Source organism: Labeo rohita, chromosome 18 (assembly GCF_022985175.1).
Source record: "Labeo rohita strain BAU-BD-2019 chromosome 18, IGBB_LRoh.1.0, whole genome shotgun sequence".
Taxonomy (NCBI): domain Eukaryota; kingdom Metazoa; phylum Chordata; class Actinopteri; order Cypriniformes; family Cyprinidae; genus Labeo; species Labeo rohita.
In genome coordinates this window covers 31,746,811-31,759,839 of record NC_066886.1, presented here as the reverse complement: position 1 = coordinate 31,759,839, position 13,029 = coordinate 31,746,811, and the positions used below count along the sequence as shown (strand labels likewise).

General features: G+C 39.8%; 1 protein-coding gene across 1 annotated transcript; it reads right to left on the bottom strand.

Moving 5' to 3' along the window:
* Positions 1 to 3,385: 3,385 nt before the first annotated feature.
* fzd9b (frizzled class receptor 9b) lies at positions 3,386 to 6,136 on the bottom strand. The gene has a single exon (XM_051135288.1). The coding sequence runs from the start codon at positions 5,530 to 5,532 to the stop codon at positions 3,784 to 3,786; it is 1,749 nt and encodes a 582-aa protein (XP_050991245.1). The 5' UTR covers positions 5,533 to 6,136; the 3' UTR covers positions 3,386 to 3,783.
* Positions 6,137 to 13,029: the final 6,893 nt, after the last annotated feature.

The window sequence follows — 13,029 nt, the reverse complement described above, 5'->3', positions numbered from 1 at the left end:
AACCCCACTGCGAAGCGACTGGCGCATTTTCATGGAAAGCTTCTCTTTTAGGCCAGCAGGTTTTCAATGCGCTCATTTACACATCAAAACAGTGCAGAAAAGGGATAGTTCTCTGGAGGGCAGGGGAGGGTGGAGGGGGTGGATGAGTGTAATGAGGGCTTCTTTTATTCTCTTTGCTCTCCCTCTCTCTCTTTCTTCTTTCCTGAGGGGTGGGTGGATGGTTGTGGACTGATAAGCATGGCTGGGGTTCGGGTGGAGGTGGGTAAACACCTCATAAAGATCCTCTTTTAATCAAACACATGACCGGACAGGGTCTCTCACACTCCGCTCGGTCGGACAGACGAGAGCGTGGCTAACCGACCCGATCCCGCCACATGCAGTGGGACTAAGAAGCACGCAGACTCTTTAAAGTGCATTAGATCATAAAATATCAAACCAGCTGAATTTTGGTTTGAACAATGCATTTTAGAGTGGACTACTGCTTTGTTTGATGGGCATCAAACAAAGGAAAAGTTCACTCCAAAATTCAGCTGTTTTGATATTTGAGGTTGTACCATCATCAAAGCTTATTTTAGGAAGTGACTGAGAGGATGTGAGTGAATGAGAATGCATGTTCTGCTCCAGTGTTGACCTTGCATTTGTGGTTGGGCAGGTGCCTTTCCGACGTAAGCCACTGGCCTGAGTCATTTTAATTGGTACCTCTGGATGCGCACACACACACTGCTTCGTCTCGAAGCAGACACAGTTTACTGACATTGTGATGGAGGTAAAGCACCCCTCTAGAGAGGCAACCTGAGCTGAAAAATACCAAAACACTCTGTCATAAAACGCTAGCAGACCTCAACGGCCTGCTCTGAACCACTGGCTGCTGAAAGGATGTGTGTACTTGCCAAAGCTCTCTCAGAGGAGCCGCTTTTACAATGTTGTGATGACGATGGCTAAATGACACATGCAGCTGTCAGTTTAAACAACAAAACAATGTGGCTTCACTAACCCAGACCTGTCAGAGATTGCCTCATTGATTATGAGTGGGACATTTTTTTGGAATCTGAACAACTATGGCTTGTAATTGTGAAATCAGATCAACATAGCTGTATAAAACACACCAGATACAGTCTAGATCTTGAATACAACATTATAAAATATTGCAAAGTGCAATATTAGTTGAGGTCAAAAGTTTACATACACCTTTTTACATTATTTTACCACAATAAGAGGGATCATACAAAATGCATGTTATTTTTTAATGCTGGTCTGAATAAGCTATTTTACATAAAATACGTTTGCATGTAGTCCACAAGAGAAAATAATGGTTGAATTTATAAAAATGACCCCGTTTAAAAGTTTACATATGTTTGATTATTAATACTGTGTTGTTACCTGAATGATCCACAGCTGTGTTTTTTTGTTTAGTAACAGTTGTTCATAAGTCCCTCGTTTGTCCTGAACAGTTAAACTGCCTGCTGTTCTTTAGAAAAATCCTTCAGGTCCTACAAATTCTTCGTTTTTTAGCATTTTTGTGTATTTGAACCCTTTCCAGCAATGACTGTATGACTTTGAGATCCATATTTTCACACTGAGGACAACTGAGGGACTCATATGCAACTATTACAGAAGGTTCAAACACTCACTGACGCTTAAAATGGAAAAAAAAACAAAACAATGCATTAAGAGCCGGGGGGTGAAAACTTTTGAACAGAATGAAGATGTGTACATTTTTCTTATTTTGCTATGTAGTACTACCCTTCAGAGGCTACCAAAGATACAAAAATTTTCCAGAAGGCAAAAAAAGTTAAACTTACCCTGATCTTCAAATTCAAATGTAGCAAAAGTTTTCACCCCCAGGCTCTTAATGCATTGTGTTTCCTTCTGAAGGAACTATGTGAATATCTTTCATGTGAAATACCTTATTCAGGTCAGTAATAAATAAAAAATAACATGCATTTCATATGATCCCTCTTATTTTGGTAAAATAATTAACATTTTGCAGATTCTGGAAGGTGTATGTAAACTTTTGATTTTCTTCTGAGACATTTTGTTTGCATTTTCACCCCATTAAAATTTCTTTCTTTTTTTTCATTCAGATAATTTATGTGGTGGAAGAAATCTCATGTATATGGAAATGCTGAGGCACTTTATTTACCTTTGCATGACCAGCTGAATGGACCATGAACTTCATTTTAGTGTGTGATTGGGTATTTGTCACCAAACAAATACTCACTAATGTCAGGTAAAGCCAGAGTCTGTGTAAATGAGATTGGGCTAGTTCCTGTTACAGACGGTTAAAGGTGAAAAAGGACAAAAAACATTCATTTAAGGGGGTAGTATAAAAAAAGATCTGACACCGACATGCAATGGCATACGAATGAATCATCAAAACCCAGATCCGCTGCTACAAACGGGCGGGGGTAGGGTGAAGAAAATACAATTCAAGCAGCTATCGGAGCCCTACATGCTCCGGATCAAGCGTCGGAGAAAAGTGCCTTTATTTGCATGAGTGGCTCACATCAAAGAGCGGAGGGGGAAGAGAGAAGCGACACACAACAATAGGAGAATCTGGATGTGTGTGTGTCTGTGTGTGTGTGCACGTGGTGCACCTCATTAATGGAATATAATTCCAGAACAACCTCTGCGTTTAAAGGTGATGATGCGAATGTTCGCACACAGAAATCCAGGCTACTGTCTGTCGCTCTGCTCAACGATTCCCTTTGAGGATGAAGGAGAGAAAACCACCAGGGATTTCTGTTCTGGTAAATGCGCTCAAAGGAAAGCGCGCCCTAAGCGGCTGCGTCTGTCATATGGAGGGGAATTAAAGAGAGAAAATAGAGCAAACGGCTAAAAGAAATGGGGGGTAAAAAAGAAAAACACGATGCATAAACAATGCGCTAAAAACAAAAACGAGGCCTTCACGCTACAAGCCTAATCTCCATGATCCAAGCTTAGTCACAGCTCTGGCCAATAGTCCCTTAAAACTGACAACATAGATTTATTCGTGTCAGGGGCGTACAAAGCCACACAGCCTTGTGTTATTCGGGGGTAGCCCACTCTTTTGAAGGCTCCTGAAAGGGTCCCTCAAGGATCGATTTGCATCTGAACTGGGGCAACCTTTCAGATGCAAACCTAGCTTTCTTCATCAAAATATTTGCATTGCTTTGACGCATTTTCTTGTTACAGTCCATGTGAAAAGTCTCACCAAGACGCTTCTCTTTAACTTCCACCTCTAAATAGATGCAGACACACAACGAGCACTTCAATGAAGTTGAAATAATACTGTTACTTTGTCTTTGCATCAGTAGATAAGTGAGCAATTAACTCTTGTAATGCCTACGCCAAAGAAGAAATTTCAGACAAACGTTGAAAATATATAACATTTTATTATCTTCTTCAAAAAGGCACTTATTAACAGACTGATCAGTGCCATCTTGTGAGAAACCAAGACCAAGCACAATTAAATATATATATATATATATATATATATATACAATAAATAAAAGTCCTGAAAAATTAGAACATATTCACAAGTCATCGAACGACTTTCAGATGGGGACACTGTGCACTTCTCCATGCAAGAGCGATTGCAGATATTTATAACTGATTAGGATGTGCATATCTGTCTCATTTTGTGCTACAGCAAGCAATGATAAAATTCTCCCTTTGACTAAAAAGTACTGTTAATCCATTGATTAGCTGCAATGTTGGGTTTTAAGTTCGTTTAAGTCTTCACTGCACCGTATGTATTATTCTCACAAAGTCCACAGTACGGCACATCACAGATCTCTGCGTTCATACATGCGTGGGACAGTCCAAGTAGGGATCAGTCTTTGACATGTGCAGTATAACGGCAGGTGATTTGTAGTGGCAGTGACTGGTGCTGCAGCTCCCGCTGCATTGCTTCCTGCAAGTCCTGTCTGTTAACTTCCTGCTGCACAGCCCCTGCCAAGTCTGCAGCGTCTTGGAGCTCCAGACCCACACGCCACTGGTGATGCCCACCACCAGCGACATGAAGATCTTCAACATAAACACGGCCACGGTGGGCACCGAAGACTCCAGGGAGCAGTCCTCGTTCCTCCGACCCGGGAATGTGGTGCACTTACTTTGCAGCCCTCTGAATTTCCAGTAGTCCATGTTGAGGCGCTCGTAGAAGTAGCAGATGATGACGCAGGTGGCGGGAACTGTGTACAGGATGGAGTAGATGCCGATTTTCACCATCAGCTTTTCTAGCTTTTCTGTGTTGGTGCCTTCGGTCTTCATCACCTTTCGAATATGGAAGAGCGCCACAAAGCCGGTCAGGATGAAAGACGTCCCGATGACGAGGTAGCAGGACAGAGGCACGAGGACGAAGCCCGTGAGCGCCCCCACGTCCATACTGCCCACATAGCACAGTCCGGTGAGCTCGTCGCCTGCCACTTTCCGCATGGTGAGGATGACTATGGTCTTCAGCGCAGGTATGCCCCAGGCGGCCATGTGGAAGTAGCTGCTGTGCGACTCGATAGCCTCGTGACCCCATTTCTTCCCAGCCGCCAGGAACCAGGTGAGGGTGAGGATGACCCACCAGATGGAGCTTGCCATGCCAAAATAGTAGAGGATGAGGAAGACTATGGTGCAACCTGTACTTTCCAGGCCCTCTTGGATAATATACAACTCGCCGTTTTCGCGGTCACACGCGATGTTCTCCGCCCCGGCGACGGATCGGATGATGAAGGCGACTGAGTAAACGTTGTAGCACATGGAGAGGAAGATGATGGGCCGCTCTGGGTACTGAAAGCGATGTGGGTCGAGCAGGAAGGTTAGGACCGTGAAAGCCGTGGATACGAAGCACAGAGTGGACCAAACCGCCATCCAAATGAAAGCAAAGTCCTTATCCTGTCTGGACCAGAACACATCCACGGCCGAAGAGCAGCGCGGAGCGCACGTCTCACTCTTTTCCACATACTGGAACTTTTCCGGGTTCTCACAAACTCCTATGCTCCCCCCCGAGCGTCCGTTCCCAGCGCCAGGCTGCCTCTGTCTGGGCGGCACAGGCAGCATGCCCTCTCCTTTCTTAGTTTCTGTTTTGGTATCATTTTCTGGAGCTTCCATGCACAAAGCGTTGGGGTCATTTCTGGTGGGCAGTTTAGAGCAGTCCAAAGAATCAGGCCAGGCGTAATTGAACTTCTCCATGATGGGCGAGCACTTCTGACGTGCCTGTTCGCACATCGGACGGCAGGCGGGGATGGATGTGGACACTTGGTCCGTGCACATAGGTGCATAGAGAGAGCAAAGGAAAAACCTCAAATGCACATCACAGCCATACTCCACCAGAGGAGCGAATTCATTCAGCTTAATCGCAGCTTCCCTCTGATTATCGTGGTCCATAAAGTTGGGCATCCGGGTGAGGTTGTACCCAATGCCTTGGCACATAGGGATCACGATAGGCTCGCATTTAGCCGGTCTCCCTCTCTCCAGATCATAGGAGCCAATCTCTAAACTGTAGGCAGCAACGACCATCTGACACCAGAGAGAAATCACAATTTTCAGAGGTGAGCCTCCCATGCTGGATTTTCAGTCAGCTTTTTTGAATGGGGTAAGTCAGTGAAAACTTTCCTGGCATATACAGTCCCAAGAGAGGATAGTTATGGATGATTATGTAGCTCCATAGGCTTAGATTAAAAGTGCTTCAGTGAATATTTAATTGATCATCCACGCTGCAAAACAGATATTCCTCTAAATGAAAGGTCTCTGCATATCATATAAAACGAGGCTGAATGTCCAAGCTCGTCATATCTGTTTTTCTATGAAAAACGCGCCTGCACGGTCACTCAAAACACTAATATTTCACGCCAGTCGTTACCGTCTTTAATAGGACAAATAAGGGCATCTGCAGGAGCTCAGCCTGAGAAATAACAAATTTGTCCTTGTCTTCAGTTATCTTCGAACTTCTGTGAAGCGTAAAGTCCGTCAGCAGCTCCTGTGTCCTCCTCTCATCTCCACTGGCGCACACTGAACTTTCGCTCTCCTCTCTCAATGTCCTCTAATACGGGGGCGGGGCATTCATGACGCACTCACGTGGCTCCTCCTACACACTTCTGAAAAGCCAACGACGTCGGGAATGTGCTCCGCCCACTTACAACTGCAAATACATTGCATAAATCGTGGCTCCGCCCTCTTACAACCGAAAAGGCGCTCAATAAACACAAACGCTCAATCCGGTAATCATAGTTTTAGGCAAAATAAAATAAAACAACGAATTATGTGATTTCATTCAACCAGTGTAAGATTTTTTCTTTCTTTCTTTCTTTTATTATTATTATTTTTATTAAAGTGGTGGCTATATTATGGTTACTTTTAGTAACAAAAACTGTAGTAATGATATTTTAGAGCAAACTACCAATGCAACTGTCCAATGCAAACTGTGGAATTATTTGTTTTAGCAAACTAAACTTATTTTACTTTGCATTCCTTATAAATATTGTAAATCCTTACATATAAGATTTCAACCACAGATTTAAGACAGCCAAGCTTCATATAAAATGTTCTCCCAGTGGCACTGGTATTATGGCCTAATAAAGCAATGGCAACAGTGGAAAATAAGGGTGCAAAGGAATTTATTAAAATAGCTGCTGTGATACTCAACACTTCAGGATATTGCCCAAAAGGAGAGAAGTTCATTCCAAATGTAATGAAAGAAAAACAAAGCCTAGACAAGAAACTTTAATTATGAAAATAATTCATCTTTCACAGATTTCATTAAACTTTGTCGTTTATTGAACCTTGATATTTATACTGAAAACATCCACATCCCGTCAATGAGAGATTTCCGTAAAGGAAAAAAGATAATTATTACCATCTAGTGGCTATACAATGTACAACACCTCCACTATGCAGGCAACAAAGCAAGTTTACTTAAATGTACAAGAATGTCCCAAAATTGTTTATACCCTGCTAATATCTAAAACAAATATGTTTAAATCGTCTCTTCTATTCCAAGAGCCATTAATCAAAAAGAGCTCAGTTCTCAAGCCAAAACGTTTGGCCAAAATAAAACAAGCCAGATTAGAAACCCTTCTGTTTGATGTGGTTACAGTGGGCATTTAAACCTTTTCACCCGCGGTGTTAGATTGTGAGCAGTTATCAGATTTGGATTTGGCGTACTATGCCTCACTTAGCATGAAAGAGCACAGAGTGAGTCTGATACCCCTCCAGCCCAAAAAGGAAATACATTCCAGACAGAATGATTTTTATCATTCTGAGCGTTTGCACGTCAGACCCCAGTCCTATCCAATTTTGGAATCATGAACACTAATGTCACATTTACGAAAACACTTTTATTCAAAACCAACTTGCATTGCATAACAGTCTCAGGCCATCCAAGTTATATGTGAGTTTGTTTCTTCATCAGAACAGATTTGGAGAAATGTATCAGTGAATGGGTGCCGTCAGAGAGATCAAACAGCTGATAAAACATCACAATAATCCACAAGTAATCCACCCCACTCCAGTCCAACGTCCCGCAAAGTGAAAAGCTGCGTGCATGTAATAAATACGTCAAACCATTGCTTTCAGCAAAAATATGTCTTCCTCTATCCATAATATTGCAAAAAGGCGCTTTGTTTGAAACAGGAGAGAAACATGCACCGATCAAACACCGTTCCTAAGCGGAAAACAGTCCAAAACAGTTCTAAACAAATATTTTCAGTGGAATATTCTGATGTGAGAGGACAACACTGGAAGGACTTTTTCACTGGAAGAAGTGGAATTTGGACTCATATTTTGGCCCCTGCAGAGAATCTATTGGTGAGCAAGTCATGCTAAATTTCACCAAAATTGTTCCCATGACAAAAAGCGAACTCATTTACAAATTGTAAGTTTTTGGGTGAACTAGTCTTTTAAGCTGCAGGAACGTTTGACTAGTTTACTAAGCTTGACAGAGAAAATAAACACATTTTGAGAGCTCATGTGTCGCACTCTGTGTATGGAGCCTCCCAAGGACTGATATGAGATTTGTATCATGTAACAGGACTCTCCGTGTTTGTACGAAACATTTCCACCCTTTTAATCTTATCTGACCACTCAGACGTACCTCTGTGTTCCCGACTGACACGAAATGCGCCTCTAAAAACAACTCCACCAGACTCGCGGCAAGCAAGCAAGACCGCTCTAATTGGAAAATAGGGCGACTTGCCTGAAGACTTTACAAATTGCGGGTGACAGATGGAGGCCTTAATTAGAGCTCACCCAACTGTGAATTAAAGTGATGTGAGATCATGTCATGACACCATATCCTGTCTGGCTAGCTGTGCCACAATGCTATATCTCTCTCACTCAAGCTAATGGGGCTCGGTGCACTTAGGCTGTCACTATTTATCAAAACGGCCACCATGTCCTGTGACTGCGGCGCACTGGACTGCGCTTTCTGTGGTTGGAAGTCTTGCGTCATCGGTGTTTGCTTTTCTTGTTTGCATTGTATGTGAATAGAGAACGATTATTGCGGACACTCTCTTGGAGAGCTGACATAATGGAAGTGTGGGTGCTTCTTAAAATACGATGGAAATCACAAGGTCCGATGCTGTGCGCTGAGGGTGACCGCTGAGGGTAGTGTTGATGTGGAGTGTGCGTCAGGCTGTTTGACACGTGGCAGGGTAAGATATCCGTGTCTGAAAGGAACAGGGCCTGCCCTGGGATAAGAGAGGTATGGGGACAATGCCATCAGCTGGAGTTAAGAGAGGGGAGGTGGATGGGGAGCCAGTCACAATCATTTCCATTGCGTTAACTTACTGTAAGCTTGAGGAGAGCTCTGTGCATAACTTCCAATACAAACATTGTACGACAGTGGTGCCAGAAATGATGAAGACATTTAAGCCACACTTAAGATGTCTAAATGTTATTGTATTAGAAACAAAATATCAACCTTTAAAAAAACAGAAGTGCGCTTAATGAAGTACACTTAACTCTCACCTTCTTACAAGTAGCACAGGTTTTTCTTTTTGGAACTGATCGATCGTATATTATAATAAAATTATCCACAAATTTTTCCACTCAAAAACTGAGGTGCATAAGTTCAGATCAGTAATGTCTATGATTAATCAGTTCCAGTTCCAAAAGCTAATTTGATGAACACAAGTTGACAAAACCTGACTGAATCCAAGATTTGGTGATAATTACGTGCAGTTTTTAAAGGGCCAGCCATTTTTGACCAGGAACATCCAATTAGGTAAAGGATTTTCAGCACAATACAAAAGTATATTTTAAAAAACTGTACTTGCACATTATATAATATTAATGAAAAGGAGTACGCTGTCATGAATATTGTTTGCTGACACACTTAAGTACACTTTCAAATGCACTTTTTAAAAATGTCAAGCATATTATATATAAAGACCCTAAATGGGTCACACACACACACACACACACACACACACACACAAAACAAACAAACAAAAAACATGAATTTAACATGCAAATAAGTGTCTAAATCATTAGGTATTTTATTTCCACAGTAAGTACTGTTTATTTTTAAACTAAGTAAGAGGAAACACATGTTGGCATGTGCTTCGTGGACATATTTAAATCTTCGGCATAATCTTCTTTTGGTTAAAAAAAGACACTTAGTATTAACACAGCATTGAAACAAATGGTGTGATTTCAATAGTTTTCACACAAAACCAGCCATATTCAGTTGTGCAGGGGAGGAGGGATTATTTAAAGAGGAAAGACAAATGAAGGGGACAGATTATCTCTAAAAGCTCCTTATAACACACTCAAATGGAGTTGAAAACGAGTTCATAGTGAATTTTTTAAAAGGACAAATGGGCCATGGTGTGCGCAAAGAGTAATGGGCGTTCTTATTAAAGAGCAAAAACATGAAAAACCTGTGAATATGAACTTTATGACTCCTGTCAAGAATTGTCCTGGACATATTCGAAAATAAAATAAAATAAAATAAAAATATTGATGAAGAAAAAAAAATAGAAATTGCTACTATAGACAATTACCTGCAAGGGCAAATACCATACTGAATTAAACACAAAATTTATTTTCTTGTAAAATATACTCCAATAATCTTTGTTTTATATATAGCTTTTTTACAGTGTATATTTTGATAGAGGAAAACTAAAAAGCCAAGATTTTCTTGCTTTTTTTAATGACAATAAACACATTTTACTCCCTAATCTTACTATTTTATCATTTTACTTTTTTTTGTAATTCTCATTAATCAATAATGATTCTCATCAAACAACATGTAATAAAGTAGTTTAAAAAATATGTTTAAAATTATCAAAAATACTTTTTCTCTTCTAATTTTATTAAACATTCTTTTTAATGTGTAGACACAGGCAACATAACCTGCCATGATGTATAAATGTTTCATACTAGTTAAAATAAGAAAATCATAAATTCTTCAGACTATTTAAAATAATAATAATAATAATAGCATAAAACTGATGAAAATATTGGGGAATGTATATTATATTCATGGAAATAACGCCACAACAATATTTTTTGTCTTTTGATTTTAGGGTGAAATGTGACCTGAGCATGTTCTTAATGTGACAGAATTTGTGAGATTGACCCATATGTGCATGTTTACACACTCATGTCACAACAGAGAGACTATTAACACATCTACCAGCAAATACATTGTCCTCATAGCCTCACTGCATCAATTCCCATAAATAAAAGGCAGTATTCATATTCAAGTCAGCTATGATTTCACTCAGAAAATAGGGATTTGATTTCACAGTTGTTCAGGTGTCACGTACAAAAACGAAGACAATAGAGGTGTCTTTGTAATTGCATCCTGTCCCATATGATTATATGTCTCTCTTTCTTTCTCTTAAACACACAGTAAGACAACGCGTGGAGGAGCGTGGCAAAACCTGATGGATTACCATGATTAAAACGGAGTGTAACAGGAGAGCTGCTCTCTCACATCTGGAGTCACACACTCACAAAGCACAATGCTAACACTGTTTCGGCTAGAGTTATGTAATTGCCTGTGCTCCAGTCACACTGTCTTGCAGTATAAATTGTGTAGTCTGGATGCGGTGACATGTTTCCAGGTGAACGTCAAGGAAGTTTTGTTCCAAAGCTGAGAGTTTGAGGAAAGGATTGTGGGATTGAGTTAACAACAACTTTAACAATATGGGAAAGCACACCCTTAAATGAGCACTTGTAGTGTACTTCAGATTTTAAATAGGCGTCCAAATAGGCGTCCAAATATTCAGTCCTAATAAACCATACATCAATGAAAAACGTATTTATTCAGCTTTTAGATGGTCTATAAATCTCAAGTAAATAAAAAAGCCCTTTACGACTGGTTTTGTGGTCCAGGGTCAAATATAATATTAATAAAATAAAAGAGCATACACTTTCTTGACTAAGTTTAAACTATTAACACTTTTATACTATTTATTATTTTAAATAAGTCTTTGTTTTAATGTTTTGTCATGCTCTAAAGAAGTTCTTTTTTTTTTGTTTGCTTTGACAAACCTACTAAACCACATATGAAGTACTTGATTATAATTTTAACAGTACTTGTTTAATGTTACATTTAAAATAACAACAGTTATTTGTTAACATATTAATATGTTTATTTTCTCATAAATGCTTGTCAGTGCATTTGGCAGTATATTGTAAAAGTAGAAGTGAAGAGTTCAGATGCAAAACCAGCTAAAAACCATCTCGGTCAAAAATGAGATAATGATACTGAGTGAATGCTCCTGACACATAGTACATGTCCATCAAATACTTTTACTTCAGACTTGCTAAATTCCAGCCTCAGCCCAATCAGAAGTACCAGTACTTACATAGAAACCTAAACAAAATAGCCAGAAAAAAATGCTAATTGTAAAGAAATATGTCAGATGGATTTAGGGGCTTTTGCATCTGAACTCTTCAAGTAATTATGTGTGTAAAAAAGCAATTAAGTTCAGCTAATTGCATTTAATATACATTACTATAATACATACTATACAAGCTATAATACATTTTAATTTATTCACAGTTACATGTTTGAAACCTCGACTTAAGTAAACCTTTAAAATATATTATTTCTGTTATTAGTAATCTTTCTAACCCTTCTTTTTCATAAGGGCCAACATGAGTCATACTATTTTGGAACCACTTGAGGGTGAGTAAATATTGGCAGCATTTTGGGGTGAACTATTTTTGGTAAGATACCAACAGAGATTCTTTTGGTGTCAAATGAAGCCAATTTTCAATGTTTACAAATAGAATTTTGCAATTTAAGTCACCTTGCTGTTTTTGGACACCATCAGTAATGCTATATTTCAGAGCAAGACATTCCTTATATTCCTAGGATAATTAGGAGGAAAAACAGATTTGTCCGCAGTTTCCCCTCAGCATGAGTGTGTTTGCACTGCGTCTGTCACTCTTTAAAGTGCTGTGTGCTGATAAGGGATCAGATTCTTTGTGATGTGTATTTAGAAGGAGGGAAAGAGAGAGATAAACAGTTTTCTCCAGCTTCTGCAGAAGATAAACAGAGGATCAGAAATACTGTTCCACAACTCCTCTACATTTAAATCTGTCCAGAAAGGTGAAGGGATTTCTTGGAGGGAAAATGATTTATAAGAAATGATAATATTTAGTAGGAACGTTTTAAAAAGTAAATGGAAGACAGGGGTTTGAGTCACTTGGAATAAATTTGCCACAACATGTCAGTTCATATTGTACACATATGTGTTTATACAAAGAGTCAATGATTAAAAAAAAGATATATATCAAATGTGACTGAGAGGTGAGGGGTCGTTTAATAACTAAGGCCTTTAGGTCAGAGAAAGAGAGAGTTCAGGAGAAAGTAAAGCTGAAAACAATGAACTGAACAAATGAGAGCGACTGTGTATAGCAGTTCACCAAGCCTTCACCTCTTTGTTTTACAAAGCTGAACTTTCTGGGCAAACACACAACTGCTTTTAACCTCCCAGTGGGAGCAGTGTAATGGAAATCTACACTACCGTAGCTGGACACGTGGATGGCCGGCCCTGTCTATCCACTGGTAAGTACCACATATTTACAGTACAGTAGCCTATA